At 36.0% G+C, this 17,086-nt stretch overlaps 5 protein-coding genes across 20 annotated transcripts in view; 3 read left to right on the top strand and 2 right to left on the bottom strand.

Annotated features, from left to right (window-relative positions):
* LOC104713469 (V-type proton ATPase catalytic subunit A-like) overlaps window positions 1-7,182 on the top strand; it is a 7,868-nt gene extending 686 nt beyond the window's left edge. Inside the window, exons 3-33 of one of the 12 annotated variants that reach the window (XM_010430583.2) lie at window positions 72-124; window positions 209-252; window positions 328-442; window positions 535-621; window positions 837-1,018; window positions 1,113-1,230; window positions 1,340-1,465; window positions 1,593-1,664; window positions 1,811-1,904; window positions 2,049-2,121; window positions 2,256-2,318; window positions 2,433-2,537; window positions 2,665-2,907; window positions 3,068-3,124; window positions 3,216-3,267; window positions 3,375-3,427; window positions 3,551-3,646; window positions 3,884-4,120; window positions 4,261-4,349; window positions 4,420-4,497; window positions 4,594-4,658; window positions 4,753-4,978; window positions 5,075-5,140; window positions 5,274-5,316; window positions 5,576-5,666; window positions 5,913-5,945; window positions 6,049-6,181; window positions 6,291-6,392; window positions 6,512-6,573; window positions 6,711-6,820; window positions 7,142-7,182. In XM_010430583.2, the coding sequence (XP_010428885.1) occupies window positions 1,861-1,904; window positions 2,049-2,121; window positions 2,256-2,318; window positions 2,433-2,537; window positions 2,665-2,907; window positions 3,068-3,124; window positions 3,216-3,267; window positions 3,375-3,427; window positions 3,551-3,646; window positions 3,884-4,051 (954 nt within the window). In that variant the 5' untranslated portion in view covers window positions 72-124; window positions 209-252; window positions 328-442; ... (4 more) ...; window positions 1,593-1,664; window positions 1,811-1,860 and the 3' untranslated portion in view covers window positions 4,052-4,120; window positions 4,261-4,349; window positions 4,420-4,497; ... (9 more) ...; window positions 6,711-6,820; window positions 7,142-7,182. Of the gene's footprint in view, window positions 1-71; window positions 125-208; window positions 253-327; window positions 443-534; window positions 622-836; window positions 1,019-1,112; window positions 1,231-1,339; window positions 1,466-1,592; window positions 1,665-1,810; window positions 1,905-2,048; window positions 2,122-2,255; window positions 2,319-2,432; window positions 2,538-2,664; window positions 2,908-3,067; window positions 3,125-3,215; window positions 3,268-3,374; window positions 3,428-3,550; window positions 3,647-3,883; window positions 4,121-4,260; window positions 4,350-4,419; window positions 4,498-4,593; window positions 4,659-4,749; window positions 4,979-5,074; window positions 5,141-5,273; window positions 5,317-5,575; window positions 5,667-5,912; window positions 5,946-6,048; window positions 6,182-6,290; window positions 6,393-6,511; window positions 6,574-6,710; window positions 6,963-7,124 lie in introns of those variants that run through there. The other 11 variants (XM_010430582.2, XM_019229512.1, XM_019229513.1 and 8 more) reach the window with 11 other exon arrangements.
* Window positions 7,181-10,624, bottom strand: LOC104713471 (agamous-like MADS-box protein AGL104). 3 transcript variants are annotated; one of them, XR_755639.2, is made up of 12 exons: window positions 10,522-10,624; window positions 10,163-10,361; window positions 8,942-8,995; window positions 8,806-8,841; window positions 8,691-8,709; window positions 8,483-8,550; window positions 8,345-8,366; window positions 8,197-8,258; window positions 8,014-8,113; window positions 7,782-7,933; window positions 7,539-7,683; window positions 7,181-7,392 (listed from the first exon to the last, which is right to left on the bottom strand). XR_755639.2 is itself a non-coding variant. In XM_010430596.2 (11 exons), exons 1-11 carry the CDS (start codon window positions 10,577-10,579, stop codon window positions 7,620-7,622), a joined length of 834 nt encoding a protein of 277 aa, XP_010428898.1. In that variant the 5' UTR covers window positions 10,580-10,624; the 3' UTR covers window positions 7,402-7,619. The 3 variants fall into 3 exon arrangements, 2 of the variants coding, with proteins under 2 accessions (XP_010428898.1, XP_010428899.1); XM_010430596.2 differs by lacking the exon at window positions 7,181-7,392 and having other exon boundaries at window positions 7,402-7,683; XM_010430597.2 differs by lacking the exons at window positions 7,181-7,392; window positions 10,522-10,624 and adding an exon at window positions 10,440-10,502 and having other exon boundaries at window positions 7,402-7,683.
* LOC104713468 (60S ribosomal protein L30-2) lies at window positions 12,315-13,887 on the top strand. Of its 3 annotated transcripts, none has more exons than XM_019229783.1 (5): window positions 12,315-12,461; window positions 12,818-12,923; window positions 13,032-13,142; window positions 13,533-13,601; window positions 13,692-13,887. In XM_019229783.1, exons 1-5 carry the CDS (start codon window positions 12,441-12,443, stop codon window positions 13,730-13,732), a joined length of 348 nt encoding a protein of 115 aa, XP_019085328.1. In that variant the 5' UTR covers window positions 12,315-12,440; the 3' UTR covers window positions 13,733-13,887. The 3 variants fall into 3 exon arrangements, with proteins under 3 accessions (XP_019085328.1, XP_010428882.1, XP_010428883.1); XM_010430580.2 differs by having other exon boundaries at window positions 12,318-12,461; window positions 13,041-13,142; XM_010430581.2 differs by lacking the exon at window positions 12,315-12,461 and adding an exon at window positions 12,588-12,700 and having other exon boundaries at window positions 13,041-13,142.
* LOC104713467 lies at window positions 14,429-15,224 on the top strand. The gene has a single exon (XM_010430579.1). The coding sequence runs from the start codon at window positions 14,568-14,570 to the stop codon at window positions 14,919-14,921; it is 354 nt and encodes a 117-aa protein (XP_010428881.1). The 5' UTR covers window positions 14,429-14,567; the 3' UTR covers window positions 14,922-15,224.
* LOC104713466 (uncharacterized J domain-containing protein C4H3.01-like) lies at window positions 15,311-17,083 on the bottom strand. Its single transcript, XM_010430578.1, has 5 exons — window positions 16,610-17,083; window positions 16,397-16,471; window positions 15,970-16,109; window positions 15,755-15,892; window positions 15,311-15,659 (listed from the first exon to the last, which is right to left on the bottom strand). The coding sequence occupies exons 1-5, from the start codon at window positions 16,863-16,865 to the stop codon at window positions 15,441-15,443; spliced, it is 828 nt and encodes a 275-aa protein (XP_010428880.1). The 5' UTR covers window positions 16,866-17,083; the 3' UTR covers window positions 15,311-15,440.

Genomic DNA, 17,086 nt, shown 5'->3' with positions numbered 1-17,086 from the left:
CGATTTTTTTTTTTTTTTTTGTTACTGAGTTGTTGTGTGTGATTTGAAATTTCATGTCTTCAAATTCTCAGAATCGTTGAAGCATTGTAATGGCGACGAGAGAGCAAACAAGTTAGAGAGAGAGGTATCTATCTTTTTTCTTTTTTTGTGTGTTCTTCTTATGATTTTGACTGGGTTAGTGTGTGTGTGTGTGTGTGTGTGAATATAGTTTAGTTCTGTGAAACACAATCGTCGCCAAGGTGCTTGCTTAAGGTAACAACAAAAACTGGTTCTACTGCTTTGATCGATGAATTTACTATTTTAAGATTTAATTATTCTGTGAATCAGATGAAGGGGATCATCATCATTCAAGGAAGGTAGAGACCATGTACAAGTACAACTAATTCCATGAGCCAACGTCCAACATGATGATGATGAAGAAGAAGAAGAAGAACACCTCCAGGTTTTGTTTCATATCATCTTTCACTTATGTTTAAGTGCAACTATACTTTGTTTTAACCATTCTTACTATTTTCAAATCATACTTTGGTTAAGGTTGGTTCTTTTCATTGTGGGAGACACTCTGGTTCCGGAAAGAATAGACAAATACCACAATATCTCCATGAAGCTGAAGGTTGAAAGGTACGACCTACCACTTTCCCCAAATTGCAGCATGTAGTACTAAAACACACTTATTTCTTACAAATTTTGGTGTGTGTGTGTGTGTGTTATTCTTTAACCGACAACTGTTAGCTTGTTGAAAACATACTTTTCCGTTTCTTATTTCCTGTGAAATTTTTTTGTCCTTTGTTTCTTCAAAAGCGACTTTCTTTTATTAAAGGTGTACTTCCATGTAGGAAAGAGCAAGGAGCAAGTTGAGGCGCTGTCAAAAGAGTTGTCTCATCGTGCGGTTGTGCCATGATGGTAGCATCATTCCATTAGATGATTCTTTGGGTTTTGCTGCAAATTTTTCATACATGCTGGGATATGGTAGTCCTCAGACGAAAGAGCTCATGAGGCTTTATGTCACCATCCACAGGTTTCTTCTGGCTCTCTCTGTTTTTACATGTCTCAAAACTTAATCAATAAGCTATTTTTTTTAATGTGTTTTATGATTTTGTTCGCTCTCTCAGGTTCCGAGCCAGCCAAGCAATGGCTCTTATCTTGAAGGAGATTCTGCCAAGATCCAAGGTTTGTTTGTTTGTTCTCTTGGACCAGGAATTTTGGGAAATTATCTTCGATGGCGTTCAGGTTAAGTTGGATATATATTCTTGCGAGACATGAAGTTTTATGATTTGTTTTACCATTACAAAACTGTAGACTCTGACTTCTCACGATTCTTTTGTTTCATATCTCACAGGGGGACCTTCGAATAACTATTGCCAGAATATCCGGTCCGGTGATGTGTACATCCCTCGGGGTGTTTCTGTCCCAGCTCTTGACAAAGATTGTCCTTGCGGACTAGTTCCGAGCCCAATCAATTTTGGTAATGTGTTGTGTTTGACTGCATATGTCTCTCTATTGAAGTGGTCATTTGGTCTTAATTTTGATGGTCAACTGAATCCAACTTATTTGGTTCACTTATTAAATTGGTTTGGTTGATAATATGTCAGAGCTGGCCTGTACGTACCCCTAGGCCAGTTGCATCAAAGCTTGCTGCCGATACTCATCTACTTACTGGGAAGGTAATTACTCAATTTTTTTTTTTAAACAATGATAGTCAATTGAAGATGTGTGTTTTATGTTTTTTGTTGTTGTTGTTGTTGGTTTTCTTTTTCTTTTATTTTTGGTTACATTTACAATTATAAGGTTTAATTATTTTGTGAATCAGATCAAGGAGAAGGACCAGAAGGTCGAGACCATGTACAACTAATTCCATAAATGATACCATTCCATGAGCCAACGTCCAAGAAGAACACCTCCACGTTTGTTTCATATTATCCTTCACTTATGTCTGATTTTGTGTTATTATTTGTTCCTTTGAGATTTGTTAATGATCAGTGTTTGTCTTCATATTAAATGTAAAAAAAAGGGGGCAATTAGCTTAAATGGGAATTTTATTGTTGTAGGGACCTGAGACGAAGTGGGATTGATAATGGTGCTGGGTGTTCCTGTTCTCGTAGTGTCACCACATTGCTACAGGTATGTCTGATTTAGCCTTATTTTATGATGGTCTGTGAAGACTGTTCCAAGGTAGGTTGTAACACTCTGGTTTTGTTCCACTTAATGACTGGATATTTTGAATTGCCAAAGCTAATTTGTTCTTATATACATAGTACTCCAACCTCGATGCTGTTGTGTATGTTGGTTGTGGAGAGAGAGGAATTGAAATGATTGAGGTATATCTCTCTCATTCTGAATCTGCATATTGGTCATACAGTTCAGACATTTGATCTGATGTCTTCACTATTATTTAAGTTGAACTACTTTTTGAATTGTTCTTATTATTGCAGGATAAAGAGCTATTAGAACCAGTAGCTACAACACAATGCAAGCCGCAGGAAATATCAAGTTACTCTTACCGAAACAAGCACAGAAGTCAACAACAAGTCAAAGAGGTATCATTTTTTCGTCTTCTTATAGATCTATGAAGCTACAATTATTTCATCAGATTTGATTTAATATATATATGTTGTTGTGTATGTCTGTTGTCCTTATCTCACTTCTCCATTTTTTTTTCTTCAGTCTATTGACTTGGCTAACATGCCTGCCGACAGTGGATATCCTGCCTATTCAGCAGCACGTTTAGCATCTTTCTATCAACATGCTGGTAAAGTAAAATGTCTTGGTGGACCAGACCTTGATAGAAGTGTTACACTTGTTGGTGCAGTTTCATCTCCTGGAGGAGACTTTTCAGATCCTGTGACTGTTGCATTTCTAGTCACCCTTACTATTGTGCAGAATTCAGCTGGTCAATATCCCCTTAAGGTTTGAGTTTAAGTTACTCTCAAACAATGATAAAATTGATACATTGCAAAAAACGTTTGAGTTAATATATGGCTAACTTGATCAATTCGCAATCACTCCCTGTTTGAGACCATCTTTTGCTTGTTGCTCATTGAGTTTTTCGGTGATTTTCATTTCGCAGGATGCTGTGATAGAGCTGGAATTCCAGGGGATCAAGAAATCTTACACAATGCTTCAGGTTTGCATGAATCTTTAATCTTCCTACTTGCAACCGTAACTTTAAGCTATTTGGTTCACTTATTAAATTGGTTTGGTTGGTAATATGTCAGAGCTGGCCTCTTCGTACTGTCGAGGATGGGAGGACTTTGTTGTTTCCATGGCGTATTTCTCTTCAACTCTCTTATCTTATTATTAATTTGACTGATATATTCTAGTGATTGATGGTTCTTTTAATTTCATGTGTTGATTGATTATCTCTCTGACTGCAGGGAAACAAGTGTTACGAACACATCTAGCTACCTCTACCAACACAAGGCAAAAGGTAGATGGTCACATTATATGACCCAACGTGTGTGATTGATCGTATCACTTTTTTTTTTGTATAAGACGTGATGATGCCTGCACTTATGATGTTTTTCTTTCTTTTTGCGTGGTCTTGATGTAGGAAGTTTTGCTGTGGATCAAATCAGAGGAACGTGGAGACAATATATCAAAGGAACAGCCCAAAGATTATGTCTGGGGAACGTTAAACAGTGGCAAGGTAAACAAAATTCTGCTCTGCTTGGCCTTTTAAAAAGCTTACATGCTCTGAAATGAAAGCTGAGAGAAACAGACGTTTGAAATTTGTATTGCATGCTAATCACGACAGGCCATAATTTGAAATCATTGTACAATTAATGTTTAAAACCTTGGGATTTTGTTTTGATTTTTGGCTTTGCATGTGTATATAGCCATGTGTATGTTTCCAGGAGACTTTAAATAAACATTTGCCTTGCAGGTTGTTCCAGGATATATCCATGGTGTTTTGCGTAAAACGGTACCAAGATATGCGTCCCAAAGAGAGTTTGCCTTGAAGCATCACCTGATGATCCTTTTTTCAGCTAGTAACATTTTCCCCCTTAATACTTTGGTCATACTTTTTAATTGTTACTGGCTCACAAATTAATCAACTCGATAGTTCTCAGAGCTTTATGAAGTGATGCCTCCTGGCTCCTATTCTAACTGAGCTGGAAAGGTACTATTTACATTATCATTCATGGGCTACCAGATTTCTGATTTGCTTTGGTTTTATGAATCTTAAAATCGCTGTTACAGGTCGATTCTAGTGGTTGATGTTTTTTTAAAAATTTTATGTGTTTGTTTCACTGACTGCAGGGGAACGAGTGTTACAAACATAGCTGCTAGCTCTACCAATCCATGAATGTGACCATGAGCAACGTCGAGGAAGAAGAAGAACCCTCCAGGTTTTGTTTCAATCATTCATCACCATTGGTTAAGGTCAATTACTTTTTTTAACCATTCTTATTATTGTAGGATAAAGAGCCGTGTTAGAACCAGTAGCTACAAGCCTACAACACACAAAGCAAGCACAGAGGTCAACTTCAAGGCCAGGTTCTATATCGTTGTTTCTGAGATTGTATTGTTGTTAAGTGAGATCATGAGATGTCATTCTATTTCTTTTTCTTCTTCTTCTTGTTCATTCCGCAGTAATCTATGGGATGCGGACGTCTGAGCAGATATAAAACAAGGACAGAGGTCAACATCAAGGCCAGGTTCTATATCATTCTTTGTGAGATTATACTAATGTGGATAAGTGAGACCATGAGAGGTCATTCTAATTCTGTATTCTTCTTGTTCATTTAGCAGTAATCTCAGGGATGCGGACGTCAGAGCAGATATAAAACAAGGAGACCATTTCTTGCCTAAACCACCACTGCAGTTTCCTCGGGGAGACAAGTCGATGGACTTTAATAAAAGCATCAAACTGCTGGAAAGATAGCTAGTCTTCTGAGGAATCCATTCTGCACTCAGGCCAAAAAATTCAGCCACAGTTGTCTCAAGCCAAACGCAGTCATCAGCAAAATGTGTAGAGGTAGGTAACATTCTTAATAACCATTCTGATACCAAATCTGGTCTCACGATCCTCTTGACTCATGTAATAGTTTTTTGGTTGATTGCCTCATTCCAGGGAAACGAGTGTTAAAAACACTGATTATGGAAAGTCATGCCATCAACAACAAGTCAGAGAAGAGAGGTATCTTTTTTTCGTGTTTCTTCTAAATCTATGATTTTGATTTTCGTGTGAATATAGTTTTGTATGTTGACGGGTTTTTTTCGATTCTGTGCGCGTGATTTATTGACTCTCTCTCGTTGAATGTTTTATGAAGAATGAAGTAGATTCAGAACGAAACTGTTGCCAGCTTGCTTACGGTAAGAATATCAAACTGATTCTGGTGATTTCATCGATGATGGTCTTCGCGACTCAACAGATTGGAGAGTATTTGCTAGTGTTTTATTTATCTGTCCTGAAGCAAATGTTAATCTTTACTAATTCTGTTATCTTGGTGGAAATATTTGGAATTTAGGATCTTTGTTATTAGTTTGCTGCTTCATAACTTACTGGTTTGTGTCGCATTACGCATAGCACTAATTGTTTGATCTATCTGAAATGCTATCTATCTGGATGCAGGTAATTGTTAAATCCAACCTGTTTTCGTCAGAACAGTGTTTGAGGTTTCGGTTTTACAGATCCTTGTGTCAACATGGGTTACTATAACAATGTAAGTGTCTTTTTGTTTTCTTTTGTAGCAGTAGCTCTACTACTTTTATGTTCAAAATTGTAGTTCCATCGTTCTTTGTTTTTAAAGCATGATATTGTTGCACGTCTCTGATGAATGCAACGACCAAACTCATATTACAAAGGATTTAGATTAGGATTATTAAAGATATTAACGTTTTTGTTCATGAGTTTTCACGTTCTTAGTTTTAAAGCTGCAATTATTAAGTCTATTGCTTCTCTATATCAGGTGGAGATCTAAACTATGGAAGTCATTCTCCTGGTAAGCTCATCTTTATATTATATACTCTAACATTTATAGCTGTACAATCTTGGTTTGACCTTAGTCTTATAGACATTAAGAGTAATTTGGAATTGTATATCAGGCTTATAACTGGGAATCTCACAAACATGATCAGGCTTATAACTGCAGTTATTCAGCAAACTATGTGAAGGAATACATTGGAGCGTTTGTGAACCATCCAGAAGGTCTTGTCACCTATGAATCTCATCGAGAAGGTACACCAAAAACTTTCATAGCTGCAGCGTTTGTGAACCATCTATGTTATCTAGCTGGTAATTAGTCTAACTGTCTTCTTCTACTTTCTTGAATGTTTCATAATGTTAGGAACAAGGGTATAGCTGAGCAAGATCTTAAAAAAGTGGATGTAATTGCGCTACATTCTTTTGTCTCCTGAGGTCATTTCTCGCTAGGCTACTATAAATATAGGTAAACTTTTTTGAGTTTCGTTTAACTTTCCACTCATGCTCCTTGGTCTTTTATATAAGCTGATGTCGGGAAAACTAACCAGGCATAGAAGCTAAAGATGATATTGTTATATATTTCAGGAACCATTGGACATATCGCTCATGGAAATTCCACTGTTGTGAAAGCTATTTCTGGTGTGCAGGTAGATAATGAATATGCTTTACCCCTTTTCACAGTTCTATAAGCATGAGTAATTTGAATCTATGCTATATTTAGTCACCAGAGGCTCATCCATTGGACTCGCATACATCATTTGTGTGATTTCCTTCTCTTGTGCAGACTGTCCGTTTTAAGAATGAATTGGAACATGACCATTAAGCTTGGATATGCAAATGCCAAGATTTACAAATGCGAGGATGAGAAACGGCCTAGACCACAATGTGCTACAAGTGAGTCCTTTCTTGCAACAGTGTTTTCCAATCTTCTTCTTCTTCTACTATACCTTTGTGTCGAAGTCTTAACAATTTGAGACAGAGAAGTAAAGAAAGAGTACTTTTTGATCTTGCTGTAGTAAGAGATGTGTTTCTTTTATTGCTCTAAATGCATAAAGGCAACTAAAATCCAAGTAGACATCAGAATTGGCTAGCTTAAGGGCTAGAGAATGGCGTCAAGCATATGTATCTCTATTGAAGTGCTCATTTGGTCTTAATGTTGATAGTCAACTGAATTCAACTTATTTGGTTCACTTATTAGATTGGTTTGGTTGATAGTGAGTGTTCATCGTGATGATGCAACGGATACTCTCTCCCTTCAACATGTAATCAAAGGCCTTGTTGATCTCTGAGAATGACACTGTGTGAGTGATTAAGAACATAGAGATAAGTCTATTTGGAGCTGATCCTCCAATCCTCTACGTTCTTCATTACCTCGGCTATAACAAACCCTGGTTATAGCTTCAGGAACACTATGATTGCAAGTGACGAAGCACATAAAACCTGGTGGAGAGTGCACGACCCAATGCCTGAGAAATTGCGCAAGTTCTGACTACTAAGACTGAATTATTGAATGAGAAAACGCAACTTGAGTGGGATAGCAGAGAAAGGGAACTACAAAGATGGACATTGGAAGATAAAGATCAAAGATGAGAGACTTAAAGACTTCACGAACATTTCTGTTTTTGGGTGAGTATGCTTTGGCATTGGTTGGGGTGAGACGGGCTCTACTGATAATGCTTCCACCACCACTTCATCACCGCCGCACAAAGCTGCTTTCTCTTCCCTGTGAACTCCCTTGCAATAGCAGATCATCATAGCTGACAAAAAAAGTTTAAAAAATCCCAATTACAATTTAACATAGGTTATTATTTATTACTAATGTATATAAAACCAAATTGGTTTGACCTAGAAGGACCTTAGCTGATTGGAATGATGGGCTAAACTGGCTATCATATTGGCTTGTTCGGGCTCAGCAACAGACCATCCCTCTACGACGTTGTTTATAGGGATTCCTTCTATGCTCTGTTGGGTACTTGGTGCTTTGCATGACTTGTTCAACAAATGTTCCTACAATAATCAATTACTAAACTTAATTGTTCTCTACTCTAATAGCACATCAACTTGTTATGTCTAGTAGTATGGTTTACCCTTCTCTGAACAACACGCGTCAGGGTATTGATGAGATGAGCTTCACATGCTTCAATCTCCTCCATTGATGTAAACCTCACTGGATCTGGTTCGAATTTCCTATTGTGTATTTATATCACAAAAGTCAATATAACTCTTTACAGATCATGAAATTTTTGCAATGACTAATCAATGGAAAATACCTAAGTTCTTCCTCTGAGATTTGAAGCTGTTCTTGTAATCTACAAACTTCTTGCTCAAGAGCCTGTAACATTTGCAAATATGATTAGAAAAATTCCTTTGAAAAATATTTATATATTTTATTTAACAGAGAAAAGGGAAATTAATAACCTCGACATCGGAGAGGACAGGGCTATCAGAGTCGTGAAATAAATAAAAGGTCAGATATGAATATTATAAACATACATATACATCATTATATTAGCTAGCTAGATACAAAATTTATTATAAGGACGAAGAGAAAGAAACCGTGGTTCGTTAATATGGAGGGCCATGTCTTCTTGAGTTTTGAGTTGTTCAAGAGTTCTTAATAGATACTGTCACAAAAATAAAATGTTGATTAAAAACTACAATATATACACTTCTGTAAAATAAATACTTAACTCTGAAACTTGTGAAGAGCTTATGTGCATGGACCCAAATAAACTGGATTGTGTTTTTTACTGATTAGTCTCACCTCTTTGTGTTGAATACCTCTGCAAAAACAGGGAAGAAAGTTTATTTGCAAAATATAGATAAAAATTAAGTATTATACAATATTAATTCACTGCGAAGTGTGTGATGTTACTCACAGCTGGCGTTTGCTTTGATCGGGGAAAACTATGGCACTGAAAATATTAAAAACAAATCCAAAAGACATGTCAATAGATATATTATTTATTATAAAAAATAAATCTAAGTAGATTAATGCGATGAAGATACACATACTTCTCTCTTTCTTGATCAGGAAGATTGATGTACCTCGCGAAAACGTCCTCGATCCTGAATTTAACTCAAAATGAAGATACAACATCATCCATGTGTGAATTTACATTTACTTTTCATACATGTTATAAGTAAGTATACAACATTACGACTAATTTATGTATCGTTGAAAGAAGACGGGGAACAGACCGAGTTGCGGCAAACCGGGATGAAGGAGATAAGTTATGATTTATGAAGTACAGTAACAAGTAGAATTGGTCTGTGCTTCTGATTCTTATTTTACAGTTAGTGAACAAATTGTTTTCAAACTTTTAGTTTCTGAAAAAAAAAAGTTACGATGACAAGTTTTATCTGATGGAGGGGGAACTCGCACCGAGTCATCTGCATGCATTGACGTCATGAAAACATGTGTGTTTTGTATATAGCGTGCGACGTATACTGCGAGGCTTTCGTATTAGTCGGCGGTACTACTAGAGTATGGCCATGTGGGGATACAATTAAATTTATAATATTATTTTGAAAATTAGTAAACTTATCATAAAATAATCATTTTCCTCAACTTATATCATGATATCCTCATAAATATAGAGAACCAAGTATCATTTTTGTTTTTAAGCCCGTGAATCAATTAGAGAAAGATATAAAACTTGATGTTTTGGGGATTTTTTCTAATAATTTTATATTTTTTTTTGAACTAAAAATGACAACAGATTAAATATTTTAATGCAAGTGCCGGGGATATATATTATCCAAACTCCAAATTCCTTTATTTACAGACAAAGTTCGAAACTTTTGTTATTTACTAAACTACACTTCAACTCTCTTTACCAAATTGCATGGAACTTTTGTGATTATAGAAGCACACAGGAACTGTTTATATTTACGAAAAAGCTCGAATTTCTATTATTTAAAAAAAAAAAAGTCCCGGTAGCCCGGAATTTCCGGTAAGTTAAAAGCTTCAGTAATATGTAAAAACGTGTCGACGCTCGGTTGCACCTCTACTGAATACTAGTATGAAATAACTCAAAATTACTAGTAGAACAAAAGAAAACAGAAATCCACTATTCGGTGGCTTTCCACCACCAAAAAAGAAAAAGAAAAAAAGGCTTGTCAATGGGGAGCAGTAACATACATACGCAACACTTAAGCATAAGCTGGACAAGAGTAACGAGAAGAAAAGCATGAAATGTTCTATAACAAGAAATGAAAATATATATTATATACCTTTTTTGACCGGAAAAGAGACAAAGGCGATCGGAGGGAGAGAACATGAGGAGAGCAAGATCGATATCACAAAGTGTTGACAATTCATAAGCCTTCTTTATTAAACCTTTTTTACGTTTTGAGTACGTAATCTGTCGGTTCGTGCTCTTCTCTATCCGCTTTAACTCCAATTTAACCCGACCCATATATCCAATGGACACTGCAAATAATCAAAACGCGATCCTATTATGAATTGGTACGATACTTTTGATTTTAGTTGAAAAATCGTATATAATACGTTAAATGAGCCGACGAAAAGAGATTTTTATGTTGTGTGTGTGTTTGTAAGAGAAATAGAGAGAAGGAGAGTTACAACTTACAAAATTTAGACAAATCAGTCATATATGGACTACGTACATCACTTCCATTTATACTCATTTTTATATAAAATTAACTTATCTTTAATCTTATTATATAACAAATTGTTACTCAAAAAATTTAACCCTAGCATTTGGCCCAAGAGGTGCATATATACGTGAGAGATAATATTTATTTATTTATTTATTTCCTAGTCTTCTAATATGTATGCGCAGTGAAATATGTGAGAGATAAAAGATTCAACTCTTTGTATGTTTTTCTCTTTTTATTAGTAACATGGATGTGAATGTGAGTTTAAATCTAAACTAATGGTACAATAGCAACAAACAATATCGCATGTGTATAAGGGGATCTAATGAGTGAACAGTGAATCTTATTATAGGGAAGGTGCATGCCTCTCGATGAAGGGTCTTCGAAAGGAAGGCAAAGGCTAGGGTTCGTAATTTCGAATGGAATATTCTTGGATGTTACTAATGTAGTATATTTTAGTATTGTACATGACGACCACCTGGTCTCAGTTTATGACACGTGTAGATTTGTTTGTTTGTGTTGTCTCGGTTGTTGTTGTTACGCGCCGACAAGGAAAGGAGATGGAGGGAAAGAGAGAGAGATCTTCAATGCGAAGTTTGCTCTCTGTCTATGTAATTTAGAAATTTTTGACTGACCCGATTTGCATATGCCGGTTTAGAACCTTCGAATATTTTACTCATTCTACTAGTAAATTTTCTTCTTATTATGTTCCAATCTACCACTTATATACAAAATTATACTAAAAAATTTTGATAGAAAAGAAAACAAAAAATAGTAAAATTGGTATACAAGATTTTAGAAAATTAAAGAAGATTTTTTTTTTTGTCAACTATTGGGCCATAACTGGCTAGTCTATTAGACAAATTCCTACATTCGTAAGAGTTGAGACTCGATCCCGGGTGTGATGATGTCTTTTACAAATGGACTTACCTCCTGCCACTGCACTAAGGTCACTTGACAGAAAATTAAAAAAGAATACAATCTAAGAACGACGTATAGTATAACCACACACACAGTTAATTCCGAATATAAGACCATGTTTGATGAACCACAAGTTAAAAAATTATACAATCTAAAGCCTAAAGGGAGGAAAGATTGTATAGTAATCACCGAAAATTAAAGAAGAATACAATCTAAGGACGACGTATAGTATAACCACACGGTTAATTCCGAATATAAGACCATGTTTGATGAACCACAAGTTAAAAAATTATACAATCTAAGGCCTAAAGGGAGGAAAGACATCATATTCTGATTTTTACGGAAGATGGCAAAGTACCAAAACAATGTCATGTTTCGCAGTATACTCTGAACTGAGAGAGATTAATCAGTTCATCCCATTTATATATAGAATTTAACTCATACATTGAATCGATAGAAAGAAAGAAAAAAGGAATTCGAATTGTCCTGCACCGGCAAACAAAAAATGTTGAAACTTGAAACATAAACAAATCCTATGTTTTGTCCAAAAAAAAAAAAAAAATCCTATATGTGTATTGCATAAATAAAATAAAAACAAATGCTATGTTTACCTTATACTATTTATTTCTGCGTGAAATTAAAACTTCTATAAGACCAAAACATGTACAACTGGTTTATATGCTAATTAAGTCGCTCTGTTGGCATATAACTTCACTAAAAGGACAAAATCGAGTAGTTAATAAATTTAACAGCGAATTACAAAAAGTTTAGAAACATTAAGGGTATAATCGCAATTTCATAAAAAAACTGAGAGAAGAGCAAAACCCTAGAAGAGAACATTGACACAGAATATAAAACGAGGCGAAGCGGCGCTTATTCGAGTTTGGTCAGCGTGCTCCTCCTCCTCCTCCTCTCGGCTTCTCCTCCACCGCACAGGTCCAAAAACATTTTTGATTCATCGCCGGCGAAAATGGTGATTGCCAAGAAAACGGTTCGTCCTCTCTTCAAAGTTTTTTTATCCTTTTCTCCTCATCTAGGTATCGTTTTCGATCTCAGTGTGTCCAACGATGACTAAATTGCTTTTTTTTTTTTTTTTTTTTAATTGCAGAANGCTTATTCGAGTTTGGTCAGCGTGCTCCTCCTCCTCCTCTCGGCTTCTACTCCACCGCACAGGTCCAAACAAACATTTTTGATTCATCGCCGGCGAAAATGGTGACTGCCAAGAAAACGGTTCGTCCTCTCATCAAAGTTTTTTTTAATCATTTTCTCCTCATCTAGGTATCGTTTTCGATCTCAGTGTGTCCAACGATGACTAAAACAGCTTTTATGCTTTTTTTATAATTGCAGAAGAAGTCTCATGAGGGTATCAACAGTAGGTTGGCCCTTGTGATGAAGAGTGGTAAATACACTCTTGGTTACAAGTCTGTTCTGAAATCCCTCCGTGGCTCCAAAGGTGTGTGTGTAATTTCGTCGAACACTTGGTGTGCATACCCTAAAAAATGTTATTAACTCTTTATTTTTTTTAAGATGTTTGTTGTTTATTTCTGGTTTTTTGTTTATGTTCTCACAGGGAAACTGATTCTAATCTCCGCAAATTGCCCACCTTTGAGAAGATCAGAGATTGAGTACTACGCTATGCTCGCCAAAGTTGGTGTCCACCACTACAATGGAAGTATGTTTCTTTCTTCTTTAGCTCTTGTTTGATTTATAGATACTTTTGTTCCCATTAGGGTTGGTAACTGAGAAATGTATAATCAATCCTAAGTAGATTACAAGTGTGGACCATTAAGGTGATTATGTATGATACAATGAAAACTATAATGCTTATTGACGTTAAAGTGTTGATCTTTTGTTTGATCATTGTAAGCTTGAATTTGCTATTGATGTCTCACATATGTTTACTTGATACCAAATTGACTCTATTGTTGTTGGTCACAAACATGTTAATCCTTTTAGTATCTAGTAGCTCTTTTGACCAATGATTATGTCTTGTGTCAAGAAACACTATTATTATAAAGCTTGACTGTATTTTTCTTGTCTTCATCTTGATGTGTGTTTTCAGACAACGTTGAATTGGGTACAGCTTGTGGAAAGTACTTCCGTGTTTCTTGTCTGAGCATCGTTGATCCTGGTAATAATAACTAACTTGCTTTATGTATTTTATTACTGGTTCTTCATCCATCTGTTTTCTAATGATTTCATCTTTTGGACTTGGTTTCAGGTGATTCTGACATTATCAAGTCAATTCCTGGTGATCAGTGATTCAATTTTCCATCTCCCAGACTTTTTAATCCAGTTTTGTATTTGAGAGCCTCTCAAAGTTTTTATGAGCTATAGACATTGTGTTTCTTTTTCGTCAAATTTTATTATATTAAGCTCCATGCAAACGTTACAAAAGTGATTCGCATTTTCTCATCTTGAGAAAACAATTACTACTAGTCAATACCCAAAACATCATTACCGGAAACAATCTGCTTCGGATTATAGAACCGAACCTAATACAAAACATTCTCTTTTTGGTCTAATCTTTTTATTCGTATTACGGTAGTAGAAAACTTATAAACTCTTTCCCCTAGTTAAACAAAAACCTGTAAACTTTATATATTGATGTACCCATATTTCCTTAATTATCTTATGGCTACACTGTTTTTGACATGTTAGGATAAACCGCACATACCATAGTAATAGTGGCATGTTAGGATAAACACACATCATAATCAATACCATAAAATTTAGGATAAACACATATATGACCGAAATGGAGAAAATGATCCCGTGTATTTTGTTCAGCTGTTGATGACAAGCTAGCTGTATACAGTGTATAGTATTCATTTTGTTAACACATAGTAATTCTTATTTGTTCATTTTATCCATAAAATCAAAGGAACGACACATGTTATTCTTTCTTTTTCTTTGGTCAATAGTCAATACATGTATTTATTTCTTAGTATACATTGTTTAGTTTCTTATAGAGAAAACTTCCAAAATGCAAGTTAAAAATGAATGGTTCTAACTTCTATTTAACCCAACACTCACTTGCTTCGGTCCATAGAAAGAGCGAGAGATAGAGAAAGAGCCTTTTAAAAACTCCATCTTAATGGCTCTCAATACTTGCTACCAAGACACTGCGACCCTCGTGACGTCCTCTGTTTCCGACGACAGTAACTACATTGGGACAATGAGCTGCTTTGACGCTTTCTCTGACAAGACAGATGATGTCCAGTTTCCCTGTGAGAGAAGAGAGGAGAAAAAGGTGGTGACGCCTGAGATACGCCCGTCTCCGATATTGCCGTCGAACGTTCCGTCGGTGCTGAAGCGAGAGTACACGAGTGATGGTCGGCTTTTACTTAAGGAAGAGAAAATGCGTGGTCACGAGTATATTCGAGCTCACAGATCCAATGGTCGTCTCATTCTCCAGCTAGTCTCTCTTGATCATGATGATAAATCGTGAGTCAGATGTCAAGGATGGTGATGAATGATCATCACTTGGAAGTCAAGTTATGTTTGAAGGCTGAGAACTTCAACATAACTTGACTTCACAATTTTTTTTTCATATAAATTTCTGAATTAGCGTTCCGTTTAGTTTTGGCGGGTTTCCTTCTACCATGTTCTTGTAATCTCCGAAACTGAAAGGGAATGTTATTTGCCCAAATTAAGGTTTATGACAGATAATTAAATTATAGATGTGGGTATCTTCTATGTTCATTGGTCAGTGTTGGTTTGGTCTTGGACCTCTTCGTCATTGCGATTGGTACTACTAGATCTGTTCTGTTTCTCATGATGTATATATATACTGATTGGTACTTACTTCCTAATCAAGAAACTTGATGGTGAACCGTATAGTGAAAATCTTGTAATTTAATATGATATCTACATTTATGTTTTACTACAAGAGAAAGAGAAAGTGCTTAATTTACTTGGAAGTAGAGAAATCGAAGATGAAGCTTCCAAAATGTTTGGGGATCTTACTTTACTTGGCTGATTCTTCCTCTTCTTCTTCTTCTTCGAGCTCGAGACCTTCTGCGGCTAATAGCTGAGTGATGAGCAATTTCTTATCTTCCTCTGCTTTCTTTCGCATCATATCTCTTTTCTTCAACACCAACGTGTGTCGTTTTAAAGTGCTGTTGAATAACTCTCTCGATGCTTTCTTCTCCTTCTCCAATATCTTCCTCTCTTCTTCCGGATCCACCTTAACACAAGTTTACAGATTCAACACAGAGCAAATGAAAATTTACTACTTTTGTGGAAGAAGAACAAGCTCATAAAGACTTTCTTATTTCTTACTTTAGAACGAGAAAGACGACGAGCACGTAGATTTATCTCAAGCTGTTGTTGCTCAGCCCAAGCTGCAACCGCCATGTCACCTCTCTGATCAAATGCTTTACGCTTTTTTATCAACCATTCCATCCAAGCTTGAGATGCCTACACAAAACCCCCAACACCTCATCCTCAAAACTTCCAGAGATAAAAAGAAAAATTCCCAAGTTTGTGATTAATACCTTCATTGGATTCACTCGGTTATCCATATCATATTGTCTTTTCTTGTCCGAGTCCATGAGCAGCTCATATGCAGCCTGAATCTTGATAAATCTTGCTTCTGCTGTCTCTCCTTCTTCAAGAGTCCCTTTTCCATCATAAACTACAGAATAAAAAGCCACAAAATTGCAATAAACAGAATCAAAAATAGAGCTACAAGTTCATGAGACAAAGTAACTCCTTATACAAACAAAGTTTCTTGACACAATAGAGTGAGTTGTATATAACTAAATGTTGTGGCTACATGTACTGATAAACAGAAGTTTTTGGCCAGCTCTTACGTTGCTATAAACCTCACAACACACATAAGATCCCAACATCTGAATCCCAGTTCAATAAGGAATAGTAAACAATCACAAATAGCTCTAACTAAAGATCAAGAAAAGGTACCATCGGGATGATAAAATTTGGCTAATCTTCTGTATGCCACCTTAATCTGCTCTTCCTCTGCATCTCTATCCAACTCTGTATCCAAAACCAAACCAAACCAAACCCACAATCAAAAACAGTAAACAGAGCAATTCCCAAAGATCTCAGTATAAAGAACTGAGTAGTTACAGAAGCAATTCCCAAATTGGTACAAGAATCGTAAATTGTATTTACCGAGAGTATCGTACGGAGACTGCTCTTGGCTCCAATTCGAAGCCCTAACGAGAGTCTTCCTCTGATTCAATCGAAACCAAAGATGATGATTCGAATCTTTAGAAGACCTAAACCAAGACGAATTCGATACACGAGTTCTAAAGCCGAGGTTTTTATTAATCGAAACCCTATAAAGTGATCGAATTTGGTGTCTGTTGCAACACACGATCGAAGAGAACACTGTGTGTGGTCTACAAATAGCTCTCAGGTTGCTCATAACTTCCAAATTCCCCCAAACCCAGAAACCCGATCAATTTTCGTAAACCCAGAAATCAAAATTCATATAATTCGAATTCTCCCTCTCTTAACATGAACAAAAACGTAGTATTTTTTTGGAGGTTAACTCACGAAAATGAAAACTTCCAACCGAACGAACTTTCTCGGAAAAGAAAAATCAATTTCCGGGAAACTTTTTTGTGGACGACTGAAGCGCAACGA

Source organism: Camelina sativa, chromosome 9 (genome assembly GCF_000633955.1).
Source record: "Camelina sativa cultivar DH55 chromosome 9, Cs, whole genome shotgun sequence".
NCBI lineage: Eukaryota > Viridiplantae > Streptophyta > Magnoliopsida > Brassicales > Brassicaceae > Camelina > Camelina sativa.
The sequence above is the reverse complement of the archived record's forward strand: the minus strand, read 5'-3'. Positions and strand labels throughout refer to the sequence as shown.

Excerpts from the sequence above, each read along its gene's own strand:
- LOC104713466 (XM_010430578.1), bottom strand. The coding sequence starts at position 16,865 with ATGAGCAACCTGAGAGCTATTTGTAGACCACACACAGTGTTCTCTTCG. Across the intron at positions 16,110-16,396 it reads CAAATTTTATCATCCCGATG|TTTATGATGGAAAAGGGACT; the intron begins GTACCTTTTCTT and ends TTTATTCTGTAG. Across the intron at positions 15,893-15,969 it reads ACCGAGTGAATCCAATGAAG|GCATCTCAAGCTTGGATGGA; the intron begins GTATTAATCACA and ends GGTTTTGTGTAG.
- LOC104713467 (XM_010430579.1), top strand. The coding sequence starts at position 14,568 with ATGGCTCTCAATACTTGCTACCAAGACACTGCGACCCTCGTGACGTCC.
- LOC104713471 (XM_010430596.2), bottom strand. The coding sequence starts at position 10,579 with ATGAGTATAAATGGAAGTGATGTACGTAGTCCATATATGACTGATTTG. Across the intron at positions 8,259-8,344 it reads CTGTCCTCTCCGATGTCGAG|GCTCTTGAGCAAGAAGTTTG; the intron begins GTTATTAATTTC and ends CAAATGTTACAG. Across the intron at positions 8,114-8,196 it reads ATCTCAGAGGAAGAACTTAG|GAAATTCGAACCAGATCCAG; the intron begins GTATTTTCCATT and ends AATACACAATAG.
- LOC104713468 (XM_019229783.1), top strand. The coding sequence starts at position 12,441 with ATGGTGATTGCCAAGAAAACG. Across the intron at positions 12,462-12,817 it reads TGGTGATTGCCAAGAAAACG|AAGAAGTCTCATGAGGGTAT; the intron begins GTTCGTCCTCTC and ends TTATAATTGCAG. Across the intron at positions 13,602-13,691 it reads TCTGAGCATCGTTGATCCTG|GTGATTCTGACATTATCAAG; the intron begins GTAATAATAACT and ends ACTTGGTTTCAG.